At 39.0% G+C, this 19,104-nt stretch overlaps 3 protein-coding genes across 5 annotated transcripts; 1 reads left to right on the top strand and 2 right to left on the bottom strand.

The window, feature by feature from the left end:
* Nucleotides 1-2,384: 2,384 nt before the first annotated feature.
* LOC135618202 (uncharacterized) lies at nucleotides 2,385-3,870 on the bottom strand. Its single transcript, XM_065119063.1, has 2 exons — nucleotides 3,045-3,870; nucleotides 2,385-2,923 (listed from the first exon to the last, which is right to left on the bottom strand). The coding sequence occupies exons 1-2, from the start codon at nucleotides 3,741-3,743 to the stop codon at nucleotides 2,861-2,863; spliced, it is 762 nt and encodes a 253-aa protein (XP_064975135.1). The 5' UTR covers nucleotides 3,744-3,870; the 3' UTR covers nucleotides 2,385-2,860.
* A 1,319-nt stretch (nucleotides 3,871-5,189) lies between these two features.
* Nucleotides 5,190-6,443, top strand: LOC135618325 (uncharacterized). Its single transcript, XM_065119208.1, has 3 exons — nucleotides 5,190-5,980; nucleotides 6,104-6,167; nucleotides 6,278-6,443. The coding sequence occupies exons 1-2, from the start codon at nucleotides 5,300-5,302 to the stop codon at nucleotides 6,164-6,166; spliced, it is 744 nt and encodes a 247-aa protein (XP_064975280.1). The 5' UTR covers nucleotides 5,190-5,299; the 3' UTR covers nucleotide 6,167; nucleotides 6,278-6,443.
* Nucleotides 6,444-7,364: 921 nt separating this feature from the next.
* Nucleotides 7,365-18,082, bottom strand: LOC135619430 (AMSH-like ubiquitin thioesterase 1). 3 transcript variants are annotated; one of them, XM_065121432.1, is made up of 14 exons: nucleotides 17,657-18,080; nucleotides 15,186-15,250; nucleotides 13,969-14,044; nucleotides 13,555-13,746; nucleotides 13,289-13,386; nucleotides 12,353-12,461; nucleotides 12,237-12,283; nucleotides 11,256-11,574; nucleotides 11,008-11,097; nucleotides 10,850-10,912; nucleotides 10,696-10,770; nucleotides 8,585-8,647; nucleotides 8,395-8,447; nucleotides 7,365-7,732 (listed from the first exon to the last, which is right to left on the bottom strand). In XM_065121432.1, the coding sequence occupies exons 1-14, from the start codon at nucleotides 17,768-17,770 to the stop codon at nucleotides 7,558-7,560; spliced, it is 1,539 nt and encodes a 512-aa protein (XP_064977504.1). In that variant the 5' UTR covers nucleotides 17,771-18,080; the 3' UTR covers nucleotides 7,365-7,557. The 3 variants fall into 3 exon arrangements, with proteins under 3 accessions (XP_064977504.1, XP_064977506.1, XP_064977505.1); XM_065121434.1 differs by lacking the exon at nucleotides 7,365-7,732 and adding an exon at nucleotides 7,859-8,032 and having other exon boundaries at nucleotides 17,657-18,082; XM_065121433.1 differs by lacking the exon at nucleotides 7,365-7,732 and adding an exon at nucleotides 7,859-8,035 and having other exon boundaries at nucleotides 17,657-18,081.
* Nucleotides 18,083-19,104: the final 1,022 nt, after the last annotated feature.

Below are 19,104 nucleotides of genomic sequence, written 5' to 3'. Positions count from 1 at the left end.
TTTTCATCCAACATGTCGACCAATCTTTCAACCCGACGTCCAATTTCTGATATGTTGCACTCTGGCCCAACGTTTGACTCTCCTACTTTAATCGATTTACCTTTCTATGATTGAAGTTAGTCTTACATTACTCAAACGCTCATTAGATTATAAATTCATCAATTGATTTAATGATATTATTATATTTAATGATATTATTGTATTTAATGACCATGTGCATACCATATACAAGTCTCATGATAAATTTTTTTAATCCTTATTAAAATTGATATTGAAAAAAATATATGAGGAAGCTGATCATCAGCATGAGGCTTATGAAAACATCCCCGAAATCTTCATTGGGGGATTCATGCCAATTTATTTTCTCCTCTTTTCTCATGTTTGATGTGGTTGCCCCTTCAAATTCTTTGAGACTTCTAAAAGAATTCATCGAGGGGACCTGATCTCACCCTATCAGTTCATAGATAGTATCATCTATTCTTGATGATATGACTACAAAAGATTGTCATTTAATTATAAATGTGTTAAAAATTCTCATTTAATATTTACTTACAATGTGATTATTATTATTAAGGGGAGTGACAAATCATGTAGGAATCTTCTTAAGGCCATTGACCAGCATTCTAACTTCACTAATTTAAATATTAATAGATCTAAATCTGTCATTTTTTAAAAAAAATTATGATCCTTTAACTAAATACATTATATGTAATATTCTCAATATGAAAAGAGGAAACCGGCCATGAAGTATCTAGGCACCTTCATTTCACACTCTTGTGAAAAAATTCCAAAGTCCTCTATAAAATTGAAGGATGGAAGAAAAAATTTATAAATCAGGTGGAAAAATTTGTGATTATTGTTGTTATTAATTTCGTCTCTCTCTATTGTTTGTTGACTTCAAATATATCTGACAAATTTATCTATAAGATTAATATTATTTCTAGGAAGTTCTTTTTGTTGAATCTCGGATTTTGATAATAAAATTAATTGGTGAATTTTTTAAAAACGGATTGAATCGAAACAAATATTGTAGCTAAGAGATTGCTTCTCCTTCTCAAAGGAGAAATATTCTCCGGGTGAACCTTCTCATAACTAAATATGAGCTTCTATCTTTTTGGTCTTCAATAAGCTATAACTCTTTCTTTTGATATTGGAAGAATATTTTAAAATCTTTTAAGGTACTTCGAGCAGGTTTTCGAATAGTAGCGGGGAACAGGAGAGGTATAGACCTTTGGCATAATCATAATCCTTGGTTCAATGATATCTCATTTGTCCTTTGGCCAATCTATGTGAATGTTGATAAATTATGCAACTTTAACACTATCTTGGATCTGATTTCTTAAAACTAATGAAATAGCTCTTACTTGATTTCATAAAAGCTTGATCGATAAGGTAGCTGTGATTCACATGTCCCTTGTTCCTCAATGATGATTGTTGGTATTGGTCTCCTTATCCTAGGGGAGAAATGATGGTTCATATCGATTCCTTAAGAAGAGCAGCTTTCACGGGACAACGTTAGGACGGGCTAGAAGATGATTTGACGTATCGGTGTGATTCCTAAGGTCAACATGTTCCTTTAGAAGTTGACTGAGGTAGACTCCCTATATTGACTTGGAACTCTAGGTTTTCCAGTGCACCATTGATCCCCTAGCTTAGCTAGTTTGTTCAGAGTTCTTGGATTATGCTGAACACTCTTCTCTCTTTCGATGTTTCTTTGCTTTGGATTATTGGAAACTTGTCCAAGAAAAAAATCCAGTTCAGTTTTCAATTATTCTCTGAGTGGAACTGCGGGAAGAGATCTGAACAAAAATGAGAGGGATCATCTTAGAGCTATCATAGCCAACAATTCGTAAGCTCAAGTCTCTCTATGATGCGAGCTGCTTGCTCTTATCCATAAGGATCTGAATACCTTGCACCAGCCAAAGGGCGTGGAGGGACACTGGATTGGATCCAACAAGAACCTATGAGCTGTCCAGTTAGTATCATTAACTTTTCCATTAAAATTGATCCTTACTTTTTCTTTTTTAGTGCAAATGACACTCATTACAAAGGATCAGAAAGGCAGGCCGGTGCAGAACATCAAAAGCTAGCTTAGTCCTGCAAGCTGAATGTGGAAGCATTGAGGTTTGCGGCTGCCGGAGGATTCAACAACATTTGGATTCGATCTGACTCGCTATAAATTATAAACCTATTGAATAGTTTTATGAATATACTTTGGTTTTCAAGAAACATGTGGATTGATTATTTCTTAGTTTTTTACAAGGTGTCCTTATTCAAGTGTTTTTTTATAGAAGATGTAATAGTGCTGTTGTTGTTGTTGTTGTTGTTGTTGTTGGAAACGAAGGTTTAGACAGGTATCTCTTTTTGGAGTGATGACTTACCACTGAGTTTTCAATACGGTGTTTCTTTCCTTCAACAAAAAACAAAACAAAAGACACCGCGTTGGAGGTCGAGGTGCGGTCACGGGGACGACCATGACGGCTTCCGATCACAGGGTTGACCTACCACATCCGTGTCAGCGCCACCGCTGCCCCTAATCCGACGACCATTGTCGATCCAGCGAAGAAAATGCTTCCTCTTGTTTCTTCTCGTTCGCAAGTAACCAAAGCTTTCATCTTTGAGCCCATCGAACCACCAGCGTTCTGAAGAAGATGTCATTACAATCCATTGCAAACACAGCAACATCCACATGAACTCCTTTGATCTAAATAGACCAATTACACATCGACGTATCTAAGAGAATGAGGAATGACTAAATTTTTCCTACTATGCCTCTAAGAAGCCCTGAGAAATCGGCGCGAGCAACTCGGGACTTTGACGGAGAAGAAGTTGTCGCGTCACCGCACGTAAGGTTATATCTCTAGCTCGGAACCCTGTACGTGGCGGCGTTGATCTCCGACAGGGACGAGCCAGGGAATAGCGACTGGAAGAAGAAGAAGAACGCCAACATAAGAATCAGAAAATTTGCTCTTTGAATGCAAGGAACGATGGGAAACAATACAAAATTGGGTTTGTTTGGATCGTGTTGGGGAGAAGAAGCACACCTCGAGCTGCTTTTGAACGGCCCTTGGGCGCCGCCTTGGCCGCCTGCGAGCCCTGCGCGCCGTCAAGGCGTAGATGTCCTCCTCGATCTCCTCCCTTGTAAGCGAGATCGAGAACTTGGGCCGCTCCCTCCGCTCGGGAGCCTCCAACCTAAGGCGCACAGTTCTCTTCTCAGCCGCGACCGTCGGCGACCCGCTCAAGTGCCGCTCGGTCCCCGCCGGAGACCTTGCCGCCCCGCGCCTCGTCCTCAGGTTCCACGGCAGAGCGGCAGACGTGTCCGCCTCAGGACTCGGCCTCGCCTCCGCTGCCCTCGCCGGCTCGGGCACTCCGCCCCTCCTGGCCAGATGCTGGACCACCCGCTTCATCCGGTCCGCCGCCTCCCGCAGGTGAACCAGCAGCTTCTCCCTGACCTCCTCGATCCCCGGGTCGTCTTCGTCCCCACTACTCGGGACACGGATCCGCAGCTCGCCTACCTCGGATGAGCCCGTCGATCTCCGGCCGCCGTCGGCGACGGCCTCCCCTTCGCCGTTCCCGCTCATGCAGCGTAGCGCCTCGTGGCCCCCCAACGTCTCCAAGATCGGGAAGGAGAAGTTATGGAGGAGACTCCCCCGCGTCCCTCCGCGAGGGACCGAAGCCTCCTTGGTCGCCATAGCGACGGCAGGATCTGGCGGCGTGGCCGGCGTCTCCGCTGAGATGACCATGTAAACTCCTCGGTCGGTGACGCGATCCGACCCAGGCGGCGATCGGCACCAAAAGGAGCGGGTAAGGGTATTCTGACGTCGTTGGATTGGGTCGGCGGAGGGCGAGAAGAGAGAAGAGGACGGCGGAGAGAGTTGTTCTCGAGGCGAGGGAGGGTGTTCGTTATATAGAGAATAATAAATAAATTGTATATAATAAAAATAATTAACAAATTTATTTTAAAATTAATTAAGAAAATTAATAAAAATAAATTTCTATTATTTAGATGACTGAATCCCCTCCAAAAAAAGAAAATCTCATTTTGAATTTTCTCGAAAGATTTTCCTCATTTTGTTTTTTTCAGATAATATATTTTTTTTTGTTAGAACATCCGTTCTCCTATCCTCTCCCTTGAGATTAATCCATAAGGTGAATTGGCTGTATATATAAATATAGTATGCCTAAAATATTATAAATTTATTTAAAAATATTATAATTTTATATAAAAATATTATAATTATCATAATTTTTTAATTTTAATTTTAATTTTAATTTTTGTTTTTAAACTAATAAAAATATCTATCTAAAATCCTACTGAGGTACTAACGGTGGTTATAGTATTTTTAGTTTAGTAATAAAATATTACTGTAATTCAATTTAAAAATAATATAAAACACTATAATTAGTTCGATTTTACTTATTTAAATATGTTGTAATCGATAAAAATAATAATAATAAAAATATTATAATCCAATTCAAAATTACTACAATCAGTTCCATTTATCACTGAATCAACACTTGACTTGTTTGGTATAATTGAGTTTCCATCAAAACCAAAAAATTTGAAGTTGTCATTGAGGTTATTTTTATTATTTTAAAAAGCATGGACTCTCTTTAGGTATTTTGGAAATGCGGAATGATACGGGAAAAAAAAAAGTTGGATTTGTTTCAGAAAAATCGCCTAAAAAATCTTTATATTAGTTTATTTATTATTCGTGTCTCGGAGGGGAGAGCGAGTGATGCCACAACTCGTAAGCGTTTTGGTGTGTTTTGTCGCGAGGCAAATGAAGGTTGTGGGGTCCATCTTCTAGTAGGATTACCCCCGACAAACAATGCCCTCTTCTACCCACAACGGTAGCCATCACATCCGAGGTCGCTTCTACCCAATCAAAAGTCACGTAGCTCGTCCGGTACTGGCGCGGGTAAGTACGTACGTATACGTATCTCCAATACAGTAGAAGCATCGCTTTGTTACATTGAATAGAAGAAGGACCCGTTGGTAATTTCGATCAAGTACATCGAAGCCGTGTAACCACGCGGTACATTATAACATTACGCGTGCACCGTCGGATACGCCGCAAGAATGGAAACACGAATCTTATGGCCGCGATTGAATCAGATCAATTCGTTATCAGCGCCCCTCGACCAATAGTTTTGCTTCGTCTTCTCTCACCCATATAAATAAACCCCGCCGAGAAGAACAGAGGATGCCTATACGAACGTTAGAAATCTGTCTCTCTCTCTCTCTCTCTCTTCGCGTTTCCTTTCCACAAAACCGCCTCTTTGCAGCGTCGATTCGATGGTGATCTTCGGCAACGAAGAGGCCGATGGCATCCCGGGAGAGCTAGATCTTCCGGCGGCGGGGCATCGCGCCGCATCACCCACTCCGGAGCCGCAGCCGTCGGGCTTCCACCGGTTTAAACTGCACAATTTCACCTTCCCCACCGGCAGCTGGGGCACCCACCGCATCCTGCGCTGCTGTAATCTTTCTTCCGACCGCACTGTCGATGTCATCGGACGGGTGCCCGACGCGGCCGATCGGAACGTCCGGGCTGACAGGAAGCGGCCGCCATCGCCGCCGGAGAAATCCTCGGTCAAGCAGAAGCGGTCGTCTGGGTCCAGAAACTCGAAGGAAGCGGAGGCCGAGAGGTCCCTTTCCTCCGCGACGGCTGCGGAGGAGGTTGCGGGGACCTCCATGCCATGGAGTCTGAGGACCCGCAGTGCGGCGTGCAAATCTCCGCCTCTGTATCGGTACTCTAATTCGGTCTCATGGTCTCCTTCGCCTTTGGCGGCTGAGAAGAGCTACCCGGCGACGGACATGAGGAAGGGGAGATCATATGGATCGGAGAAGGGGGAGCGTCGAAAATTCTGCGTCTCGCTATCCCGCAAGGAGATCGAAGAAGACTTTTGGAGGATGAAGGGGACGAAGCCCCCTCGGAGGCCGAAGAAGAGGGCCAGAATCGTGCAGCGACTGCTCAATGTAAGATAAATTTCTCTACGAAAAAGAATCTTTTTTAGTAATTTTGATTTGATTTCATTTCTGATATCTGTGATAAATTTGTGTTTTTGGCATCCTTTCTTCTTCGATTAATTCTTTCTGCAGTCGCTTTTTCCTGGTTCACGGTTATCGGAAGTAACTAGTGTAACATACAAGGTCGATGATTAAGGTAGTAAGTACTATTTGTACCAAAAATGCTTTATTTTACCTAATTTACTGAATTATTTGTTGAAATTTTAGCATAATGAATTCCTTTTCTTGTTGGTGTTGTTGTTGTAGATTTTAGAGAGTTTTATGATCAATGGTTCTCTTTCTTGGAGAAGCGATTACGACAGTCAGAGGTCAATTACTTCTCATGGTTAGTTTGGTTGCTTAGAATTCCCCCTATTTTTTTTTTGTCTGTAAATCCAAGTTTAAATATAAGCAACAACATTTTTTTGTTTAATCTCGTAGTTGAATGCTATTGACTGTTAGATTTGCTGGAGTTAGAGACTAGTATTTTTGGATTCTTACAACATGTGTAAGGGTTCAAGAAATACTACTAATATGGAAAGTCTTTTTGGTGAAGAATAGCAATTTTAAAGATTATAGCTTGATTATTCTATAACATAAAGATATAAACAATATGAAAATCTCTACTTGTACTTCAATTTTACTCTCGGTTCAGATTTGGACTGTTTGATTTTGATTATAAATTTCATTTGAGATAAAGATCCGTAATGGATAAACAGTTTTGTCAATCTAACATGAAAAGTTAGGAGGATCTATAAGAAATTGTTGGATTAAACAGTTTTAAATATTCTTATTTTTTATTTATGTTGCCTCAATTTTCTTAGTATAGAAGTGGGAGTGATATGAGTTGAGCCTTGGTATTATTTAAGTGTAGGATTGACGAATTCATCACGCTATATGTGGCTTTAGTTAGTGTGCAGTTCCGGAATCCAAAATAGTATCTGCAGCATCTGTTGCTGTCACTGCTATTTGGCCTTTGGACCTCTTCCAAACATTTGGCCTTTAGTTAGTGTGCAGTTTATGACCTCTTCCAAATCATTTCGGCGTCCAGTTTTGATATTTGACTATCGAGCTTTTCTTTCTGTCACGCCTGTCTTGATATTGATTTGGACAACGAGGTAAAGATATATATTGATGGATTTAATTGATCCAGTGACTTGCGCATTCCAAAAGGTTATTTGCATGAAATTATTTATTCATGACTGAGGACGTGTTCTCCTTTGACACGCCGATAATTTATTCTCCTTTGCCATGCACATGCGGTTCTGTGGCTCTATAGATAGCGGTTTCCTTTGAACTGGCAGTGTACTGGTTATAGTGCTGATCTGATCTTTAGCACATAGCATACCAACCATGAACAATTACCTCAACACAAGGTTGATGAACAGGTGTTTTGGTTCATGTCTTGCTCAGAACCCCCATCGACGGGTTTTATGCACAAGAAAACTAGTTAAGGGCTCTTTATCTCACAGTTGTTACCGAAAACAATAGCATAGACCCCCATATGGACAAAGAATTGAGGGAAACGATTAGAAAGAGAGGGGTTGCTATCGGAGGTCCACCACATCAAACTTCAGTTTAGGGTCCATGTAGACATTGGAGCAGTGGTCATAGATGCGACCCCCATCTGATGGCTGTCGGTGAGGATGGAAGCCACGATGAGGGCATCGCCTTATGACTGACATGCCTCCTGGATTTGTCAGCCGAAATATCCCATACTTTCTGTATATATACATAAAAGAGAGATCATCAATAACACAGTCACTCATCAGAGGCAGAACGGCAGCCCAGAGAACATGGTTCGTGTTAATGCTAGTTTTGAAAAAGTTAAATGTGGAGGATCTTTACCTACCCCCAGCAACCACAGAAAGTTGTCTTTGTAAATGTAGCAAAGGAGCAATCTTACGGTAGAGTCTTGGCCTCGCCCATTTGAAGGTAACTTAATAAAATGTTAGACAAAATTGAGCCCCACCCACTAGTTGAAATGCAGGATATCACGAAACCTGACTCTTTCTAGTCCATCTGCTATTATGGGACATGTAAATTAGGAAAGCAGATGTCAGTTCTTTACCATTGGCATGCAAAAAGGCAGAAATTATGACCCTTGATACTTGAATCACAATAAAGCGACCTCTCTTATAGTGCCAAGACATTCTCTAAAATTAGGGTCATCATTATCAGCCAAAAAAAAAGATTTAGGTGCGCACGAACTAAAGTATCACAAAACTTTAGGCCAAATAGGTTCAGAAAATTTTAAGCTGGCAGAGGCAGCGGCATGTTAAATCTCAGAAGCAGACTGGGTTCCTCATGGTTACAAGTGAAACATGCTATTCTCATGGGAGGGCAGTATAGCAAATGAAGCATATGAAAGATAAAACTCTTACCTTGATCCATCTTTTGGTGTCATAACTATTGCAATGGCCTCAGGCAACAAGGTCTGTGCAAATTTAGAAAGTTAATTAGACAAAGCACAACTGTAGTTGGAGTAAGCATAACATCACAGTAATCATGATTCCTCCTAGTCAACAAAATACCTTTAAAACAAGGGTTGCTAGAACAATGTATATAATGTACCTGATAAGAATAGTGAGTGTGTAGATCAATTGAGGACATGAAACATGATTGAGTAGGATGAGTCTGCAAATTTAAGAGAAGATATTTGGTAAGCCAATCTAACTACTACATAACATTTGTATACCTGAGCATGTGCATCAACCCAACCAGGACGACGGCGTCATAGGACCTAACTCCAGAAGTAACTAACGTCTATCAACAGAATAAATCTATTGCTGTGTAAATACGAAGTTCATGCTCTTTCACATAAGAAAATGCTCAAAAAATCAGAGAAGTCACTAAATGCTAAATGAAAGTTCAGACATATGAAGTGGCACTAGTACCTAACTCTAAGCTTCCAAACTAAAAGGTTACCCAAACACTAGCTGTTGGATGCTGTCTAAAGAGCATAGCTCAGTGTTTCTGTAACATGCTTTCTCAACAAGGGATTTTTGTAAATAGATCTTGAGTTATTTTCGGTCTTTAAAGATCTTAAACATTCTCGAGGTCTAATGCAGTTAGTTTGTCTATCAGTGAACAAGGGAAAATCGCAGGTTCCTCATTCATGACAGCAAGAATTTTACAAGAAAAAACTGATTTGTCATGGATTCAGATACGAAAAACAAACAGTCTCCCCTTTGTTTCTCTTTAGGAGAAAAGATATCATAAAGGTAAAATACAGAGTTCTTGAAAGTCGAAACAAAGTAAAGAAAAGAGTTCATTGATCATCCTTTTATGTTTGTGGTTAGTACACCCAAGTACTTTTCAGTATCTTTGACACAATTGCCTTGTTAGTCTTCAAACACAACATCATGATGTCACTCTTAGAGTGGTGGTGTGCTGATTAAACAATGCAATGTAAAAAGTGATCACGCCCCTGCAACAAACTGGCAAAATATCATCAAGTCACTTGTCTAAAATGTGTGCATAGTAACTACAAGCACCGTGATATGTTTTCATCTGAAGAACCAAATTTTAAATACACTTGTACATAACCTGTGCACCATGACTAGAACTGTTACGGCATATTTTAGTCTGGAAAACCAAATATAACAAGTCTCCTCATTGATCTTCATAAGAAACTCATATGGCTTTGGGAAACACTTCAGTGGCTAAGAAGGGACAACGATCTCAGTACACCTTACATGCATGTCGAGTCTATAGGGGACCAAGTAACAAACACGAATATATATGAGAAACTAGGAACAGGCAAGTCCGCTTCTTTGAACTGGACAAGCCAAAGAGATCAAAGCTTTCCATAATTCTAACTATTTAAAGATTGGAGATGAATTACATATTTTATTTAATGGATTGAAAACCATCCACATCCCTGGTTAGAGAGACCTCAGACAAAAGGATAGTTTTAACTTTTAACAATCATTTCCTATGATCAGATAATATTTTTTTCTTTACATCTGGATGCTAATGGATCTAACTTTCACTTTCCTTTTAGATTGACCTTGCATCCTATATACATCCATCTAGGTCTACATGCTAAACCTAATTGTGATATAATAGCATGTTTAGTCTCATACAAATTTTTGAATGTATTGAGGATGATAAACTTATCTCCAATCTTGAGAAATTAATTCAGCTAGCCAAGTAATTAATTCAAAATGTTGAAAATAAATAATTAACAGGTATATTGCGGCAAAACCAAATTGTGATGTCCCAAACATTTGGGGTTGACTACATCGATATTATTTCTATGATTGTGCTTGTTGTACAAGACAATATTTTCAGCTAAATCAAAGATTATTCAAATCTCTATTTACTATTCTTAGTACAATCTTCTCATATCTTCTTCTACCTCTCCTTGCATCACTAATACTAATCGGATCACCTTGTTTAACTACAACATCCATATGTTTCCTTTAAACATGTTCATCCTTTCTTGAAGAATTTTCCCTCCATTAAGAGAAGAAAATCAATTTTCTTGTGAATATTTGATTTACCAAACAAATTAGTTAAGACTAGTTGATAGTCAAAGAAATTTTTCTGAAGAGAATGCAAGAATAAGTAGCAGGGAAAATATTATAGTGAAGGAAATTTTAGTAGGCAACTTAATTTTTTTCAGAATGCTCTCAAAAGCTAGCAAAGGAAGTTAAATGTCATTGCTAATAGATACGCACATGAATCCATCCAAGGGGAAATAGTGACTGCTTGTCCTGATAGTCGAAGATTTCTTCTTCATTTGTTGTCTGACACTGAATTATACAAAAATTAATCAGAATAGACCATTATGTCATATCATGCAAAAAATGCAAACAGCTACGACTGTCTTACTGAATTAGATGTCGCCACCTGCTTGGGGATGATAAGAGCTGTCACATAGAACTTCCTGTTTTTCTGCAAAAGCAAAAAACATTATCTTCATGAATTAATCACCAAAGTTTCTTGGATATTTTATATTGTATACAGATACAAAAACTATTCTCTCTTACAAGGGAACCTGCAAGAACACCACAGGTTTCTAAATTTCTGACAGTATTTGATTTTGCAAGTCTCATAAAGCTTTCCAACAGAACTGTTGACTGCAAGAACCAGTGAGAGAATAATTGCCATAAAAGATATAGGAAACAAAAGAAGATTAACTATATGCAAATGATTATGATGCCTCCACCAATGGAAAATATACTTCAAAAAAATGAAGAAACATCAGAAACTCTGGACAATAGTTTGGTCTACCCACTATGTGAACTTCTTGAGGAGATTCAGCACGAATTAGCTCATTCTGCAAAGAAACAGTTTGTGGATTTGAGGATTTAGAAACTTGTGCTGCTACAACAACATCTTGTACTTCTGCAAAGGCAGGCGGAGGAGAGAGTCCTTTGATGATGTCCATCTTAGGATTCACATCTGACACGTCCAAGTTGATCATTCGACGTTGTTCTTCATGCTGTCGAGTTACATTCTCTTGCAGTGAAAGAAATTCAAGCATACTTCTTTCACTCTCCAAAGTGTCATTTTCCTTCACAGTCACAGGTTTATTCTCTGTTGGTTGAAGCAGGCTGTTGCATTAAGGAAAAAAGGAAAAAGAAAGGATACCATAGACAACATATTTCAAAACAAAAGCTAAATATAGAATATAACAAGTTCTGAAATCGAACTAGCCAATTATGTCCAACTGGAATATAGCAAAGCTCCATAGACTCAGGGCAATATAGTGATATTAATTTATCCATCTAACTAATTTACTGCTAAGCAACTTTGTTTTTGCATTCAGTTTCCTCATGTTAACACTAAAAACAAAGACCTACGATTTGTTCCACATTACACTACTCCAAACTGTTAATTAGACATATAAAAAAAATCAGCACAGACTGATGGTTTGCAGTTTCAACATGTGAATTTGTCTGATATCTGAATATTAGGAAGAATCAACTTGCGAGTGCAGTCTACAGCTAGATTTTATTTAATAGGAATCAGAAATCGTGAGAAAGGTCACATTAATTTAAAACGAGATAAAAAGATACATTTGACGTAAAATCAGGCAGGACAAGAGTTAAAATACTGTCAGTTAACTAAACTAACATAACATCTATCACCATACTGAAGAGCCTAGGCATAAAAATCTTGATAACAAGATAAGTCTATTTTAAAGCTCCATTAGCATTCATCCATAAGGACTACCGTAAGAACTACATCAAACAAAGAATTTAAAAGTTTTAACCTTGGTATCTCAATTGGAGTCAAGTCCAAATTACTTGGGTATTGTATCTACAACAACAAAAGAAGTGTGTTTATCATCAGAAAAGTATGAAACAAGCTAATGAAAAAGAACTATACCCCTTGATCAACACTGGGTGGCTGCCATGGTCCATGAAGACCATTTGGACCCAAGATTGAGTGTCTTGATAGGGTTTCCTCCTTGAGGCATGGGATCCTAAGAGATCTTCTACAAGATGCCAAAGGAGAGAACTAAGCATGAAAAGAGAAAATATCATGTAATTGTTAAATGACAATCTTATAAAAAAATGGAGCACTTCCAATACAGAAATGTTGCAAATTTTACTGCTAAATTCTGCAAAATATCCAATGCTTTTTTTTACAACTGGAGATCATGACCTTAGAAATACATGCACTTGCTGTTATTTCCTATGTAAAATAACCTGAACTGCATGATTTATAGCAGGTCAAGAGTAAATATAAAGATCTCAAACATCAGGGTCTACCCTCTAATTGCACAATAATACAGAATTCAGTCAATACAAGTTTAAACTTTACAGGTATGCCAACACCAAATGTGGAACCAGAAATAAAGAAAAAAAAAATTGTGTTATTAAATATAATTTCATGTATTTTACTTCAATCTTGTGCAAATTCCTGATTGTATAGAATAAGGCAAGTTTTGTTCAGATTAATTTTCCATAAGAAGAATCATATTCCCAAATGATGACTGATCATAATTATGATTTATTTCTTCTTATAAGTTCTTGTCTTAATATTGACCCTAGATTTTGTAAGTGGCATAAATTAAGATGCAACAATATGCATCATGTGATTGCTGAATATGTCAATGATTGTCTTCTGTACCTTTTCTGGACAAATTCTGAAATCAATTTTAGTTCCCTGAAAATTAGCCTGGTCAGTTTCCTACTCTTCATCAATAAGCATGTGATCAATGTAGCTTCCTCCAGTAATGCAAGCTCTTGCACATCGGCAGTCAAAATTCCATCTGACAAAATTAAGTAAACTTTTGAAACTTTATATCTAAAGCCTTACAATTTCCGAAAGCGATCTTCTTTAGTGTTGGTCAATAGCTTGTGTCCCTCAACAATGGGACTTCTATAAAAGCCATCTCGCACAACTGTTCTATGAGCCTGCAATATATGAGAAGGATGTGCAGAAATCTCAAGCGGTAAAATATATATATCAGTGACATGCAAACAATCTTCTTATGATGGTCATCTTGGTCCAATTGCAGGACAAGCTCAGTGACCAATTACACTGATAGCAACCATTTATGTCACAATGAGAGACCATAATACCTGGCTAACTATGTTATTCTTTAGTGTCAGCCTTCTAAACGATGGCCGCTCAAATGAATCATCAAGAGAACCATCTTGTGGAATTTGTTCCAATCTATTTACTTGGCTTCTATTCCTCTTATTCAGTTCTTCAAGCAGATGCTGTACGTCAGGCTTCAACGCTTCTAGTTCATTCAAGGCATCAAACAGTCTCTGCTTAAAGGGTACCAGAAGTCAAAGAAAGATCTCCCCTGAAGGTTTCAAATTTCAACATCACAAGATGGATCCCCATGCAGAGACTAATCTCAAATCCATGATTTTATCCCATAAAAGAATGATTTTTAAGCCAATCAAATAGGTAAACAAAAATCCAAAACGTTCAAAATAACAAGTGTAACAGTTTAAGCATCACTGACAAATAAAAAACAGAGGTACCTTTCTAAAATAAAGTTTTTCATTTTGTAGCACCACCTGATAGTCTTTATGGCACGGTATGGTCTCAGTAATCAAACTGCATTAGGAAATATACCCATTCCACGTAAGTAGGTTTAACAATGAAATAAGCACAACAAAGAAGAAAAGCTGAAAATTTCATATGTGATCCTTCTCTTATATGTTCATAAAAGTATTCTAGTCATAAACAAGTGAGGTAGATATACACATACAGAAAGGAATACTGAAAGATACAACACTATTCAATGTTGAACAATCATTTTTCATAAAATGTTAGGCAAAACAACTAATAACAGTGGCTGTTTTGCCACTGCCCTGATGAAGGTAAGCCTATTGGTTGACATTAGGTACAGTTGTTGACTGTCATTGGTACCGGTAAAGGTCATATTATGGCTTAAAAATGTCATCTCAGCGAATAGAGGTCAAAGGGCATAAGCCTCCACTATAGGGCTCATCAGATGGGGCAGGTTGATTCCGGGCGGTGCTCTAGCCAATTGGGTTGATGATAATTGTGTGATTTTCTCAATTTTGTTGTTAGGCCAGTGGTACAGGCATTTGTCGCATTAAATTTGGTGGTGGTCTTGCCGAAGCTAAATGTTGTCTTGTAGACATGCAAACAGCCACTGAAGAAGTGATGACATGCAGTACATTGTAAGAGAGAGTTTGTAATTGCCTGTCTTTCTTTCATGAATCAGTGACACACCTGTTGTGCTCGACAGAAACATGAAATGAATCATTCCAGCAGCTGAGTGGTATCCCCGTTCCACATCAACTTGAACCCTTACCTCTAATTTCATTAATTTATTGCTCTTAATGTTCTTTTTATTGTTTGTGCTACCAACAAAACATGAACCATCAATATTATAATCATATGTCAAAGTCATGGTTTACACATCAGGGTTATGAGATTTAACCTTAAATAGCACTGGTCTTGTTCAGGGTAACCACTAGATCAACCAAGTCGCATTAAGAGCCAACAAAAAATGGCTCAGAGTATTCTAAGCAAGCTTCATTAATAAATCTAAGACCCACCATTAACATTATAAGAGTAGAGTTAAAACGTAAGAAACATAAGTAATATGAACACTTGTGTCCACAGAACGTACAAATGCATAGGTACTTTCAAGAACCAATTCCTAGTTATGAGTTAAAGTACATTTCAAACGAATGAATTAAGATACTATCAAACAATTCCTGACCTTGAAAATCTCAGTAGCATAACAAAAAGATCAATAATATTCTTTTCGCTCCGATAAATGTCTGCCTGCACTAAGCCAATAATTTAGTGGATCAAGATTTAAAAATTAAGAAAAAAATAATTAAACCTCTGTCAACATAATAACTCAAATTGGAAAAGATACATTCATATGATCAGCAATCAACTGTGAACTAGGTAGAGCACCAAGCAGTTAAAGAAGTAAAAGTCATTGATAAAAAAAGAATTCCTTACGATTATTCTTAATTGAAAAATGCAGCAGTACCTGACATGTCTCAGTCATTGCAAGCAAGATAAACATAACCCTTACCGGAAACAAGTTCCAAAATACAATTCATACTAGTATAGACAATATGACGCAAATCTTTTACTATAATTTAACTAATTATCCCCTTAAATATTAACAAACAGAAGGGTATAAGAGAGAGAGATAAACACCATATGATAAAAATAAGTAACAATATCAAACAAAAAGCAGCAATGCTCTCTCATAAATGAAAAGCAATGACATCTACCACCATCAGCTGCCAATACTCTAATGCATACAATATACATAATCTTGCAGAATAACTAACATTCTTTCTGGAAAGTTAAATGATAAGCATATTACAAATATAGGAAAGATGAAGAAATTATTCTCTTGAGGGAATAAACAGTCTCTCGTGCCAATTATTGAAATCTGATTTAAGAAATCTTACAAGATGCATGAAATGATCAGTCTATTGATGAGAGCAATTATCAAAATATGCAAAACATGATATGGTCTATAGAAGTGTTTATTCATATCCAATAAAACAGCAACCAAATGTCACAAGAGAGAAGTATGGCTCAGTATCAATAATCTAGGAAAAGAAATCTATATATGAAGTACAAAGGTAAAAAAGGGTAGATAATATACATGCAGATAAAGATCACAAGCTACAAGAAAACGAGTGGAAGCCGCCAGATATGCAGAAAACGGATTGATGGTAACTCAAAATCAAGATAATGTGTTTTTCTTGGCAAACTTTCGGAACCTACTTTATTGCACCATCTTGATCCTAAATGGAGCTGTTATCTATTGGAAGTTATTTTGGTCAAAATGCAAAAAACCTGCCAAATCTAATGTTCCGCCACCTAGTACTGATAGCACACAACTCCTTAGGCAGTGACAAGATTTTTGTCTCCAATATGCTCACCAAATTATTTTCTGAGTTACATGAAGTCTAGTTACAAGGCAATATAAATAAATAAATAAATATTGTTTTGCCTGATTAGTATGCTTGGTTGGCACCTTGCTTGAGGTTTTAAAGACATTGGTAGCACATTTCCCAATCATCAGGAAGAATCAAGAGTTGTGACCTTAATTATAATATCTCTGTATTCAAACATCAAATTACATGACCATTAACTGGAATATGGTAGATCTAGTACACAGAAAATAATTTCAAGAAAAAGATGAAGAAAGTTGGAATCACCACGGAGAGAATGTACTGAATTTTCAGAAAGCAAAAGATAGCACCACAAGCTCATACTTCAACTGCAACACTGCTTAACAAATATAACAAACAAGCTAATCCATTAAGTAGCAGATTGCACATTGGATGTCCTAAATAAACCCTAAAAACTTGATTCGCTTGTTTTACAAAACCAATTCAGAACATCACCTAAAACTGGTGAATGGCCACATATTATACAATGCATCGGGCACCAAGCTTTTGAAGCAGTGTTTTATTGAAATACTAGTCAAATGATTGCCCTCTTTTCAAAATGCTGGTATTTAAGTTCTTCCACAACTTAGTGTCTTATACACCAATTCTGAGTTCTCAACACTTTCATTGTGTCAGTGTGTCTGTAAGACTGTAACGACTATAAGCAGTTAATATCATGAAGAACCAAAAACAAGAGGGAGGAGGATTTTTCAAACATTTTGAAAGAAGTTATTATGATTACGCTAAACAAATATGCTCTTTTACATCTACTCCCAGAGATTGGGCGTTGTTCCTGGAAAGAAAAACCTATTTTAAATAATTGATTCTTTCATATCAATTGAGAGGAGTCTTTTCACTTTGTTTATGAGTACTTGTAGTTATGACATCCAAAGAACTTTTTATTCCCTCCAATAACCTCCCAGCTTTCTAACCAAAGACACACATAGCGTAATCAATAGCAACGACATATCAATAGTTCAATGACGTCTCATGTTAGACCACATCATTAGACAAACAACAAGTCCGTGAAAAAGAAGATCTAAGCATCAGAGTTCTTTCACAAATATGAACAAGTCGGGGATACTAAAATGTCCGGTTTAGCCTCATCTTGCATCATCGATCAAGAACAACATATCTTGCCTCAATCTAGACCACAACGAGTTGCTCAGCCGAAATGTACCAAGAACTGCCAACGGAAAGCAAGAAAGATCCGATATGTATACAAGATTCATAAGGCGTAGATGATCCGGGAAATGACGAGAACCTGTTTGAGAAGATTATGGGCAATCCGGTAGTAGTGACGGAGAGAGATCTGGTTGTCCACGTCGAGCCTCTTGGCGCACTCCGATATGTCGATCACTCCGGAGGAAGGCTTCATCTTAGGGTTTCTTCCTGTTTCCGTCTCAAAGTCCTCAAATTCGCATTCAAACCAAGATGAAACGCTCCACGGTTGCACGTCCCGACAATCCCAATATTTGTAGAAGAAACGCCTTGGCCGCAAGAAGACATGGGGATCTTCTCGCGCTAGTCGTCAACGGCGGGCGTCCGTCGCGAGGAGGGAAGAGGCCTCACCTTTCGAACGACCGCATTCCAAGGGCAGAATTGGAATAATACTTTAGGCTTCTTCATTAACCAATGCTTCTACTTCTTGCTGTGTGAGATCCGTGGAACGCATTTACGATTTTGACCTCGAACACAGAGATCATGCCTTGTGATCAGACCGAGGTGGATGTAGCACAACCATTGAGGATATGATCTAATCCAAACATGAGAACGTGTAGGAACATGAGAACGTGTAGGGCTTTAGGAGCTTATCAATTGGTATCAGAATGACAATAAGACTTTAGGATCTTATCATTTGGTATTAGAGCAATGATCCTTGATGCAGCCCGCCGCAGCCTTGCCTCCCTTCTTCCCCACCATCACTACAAGGCAACTCTTTCTCCACCGTCGTCGTTGTTTCCCCGGTCGCTCGACCACCGTCACTGCTTCTCCCCGGCCAGCGACCTTTGACCACCGCTCGACCTCCTCGCTGCCCCCATGTCATTCAAAAAAAAAAAGAAACAAGAGAGGAAGAAGAAGCCGCAGCCACCCCTGCGTCCCCTGCTTCCGGCCAGCCCACCCGTCGCTGCTGCTCTCCAGCCAGCGCCCACTATCGCCCCGCTTCCCGGGCAGAGGCCATCGTCGCTCGTCGCCTCCCACACGAGCCACCATCGCTACCTCCTTCTCCACCGCCGCTTGCCTCCCCTTGCCTTGCAACACAGCCGCTCGACCTCTCCTCCTCGGCAATCGTTGGTGACGCTGCTCCTAACCGTGCCACCACCGTCGCCCACCTCCCCTTGGGTCACAGTCGCAGCCGCCGATTTGTCACGAACGGTCATCGCGCACTCGCAACAACTCCGTTCAACGAACCATTCGTCGCTCATACCTACATGTACAACTGCTTGACAGCATGTTTTCTCTTGATTTTGGGTCATTTTGCTTGTAAAAATCTAAGTTTGAACAAGTTGCAGCGTTACAAAGCGACCGCTCACCGAACCGAGCAAAACAGCCCAAAATAGCTCCGTTTTCGTGTGTCGCGGGCTGATTTCTGGAATCTGCCTCCGCTCACCAAAACGTCAGCCATCTCAGCCCCTTTGAAACCCCCAGGTGGCACAGGGCTGGATGGGGCTTCGGATATATACCGGGCGTTGAACACTCTTTCGCAAGTTC

Source organism: Musa acuminata, chromosome BXJ2-8 (assembly GCF_036884655.1).
Source record: "Musa acuminata AAA Group cultivar baxijiao chromosome BXJ2-8, Cavendish_Baxijiao_AAA, whole genome shotgun sequence".
In the NCBI taxonomy this organism is placed as follows: Eukaryota; Viridiplantae; Streptophyta; class Magnoliopsida; order Zingiberales; family Musaceae; genus Musa; species Musa acuminata.
Note: the sequence above shows the minus strand (reverse complement) of the source record. Positions and strands in the feature narration are given on the sequence as shown.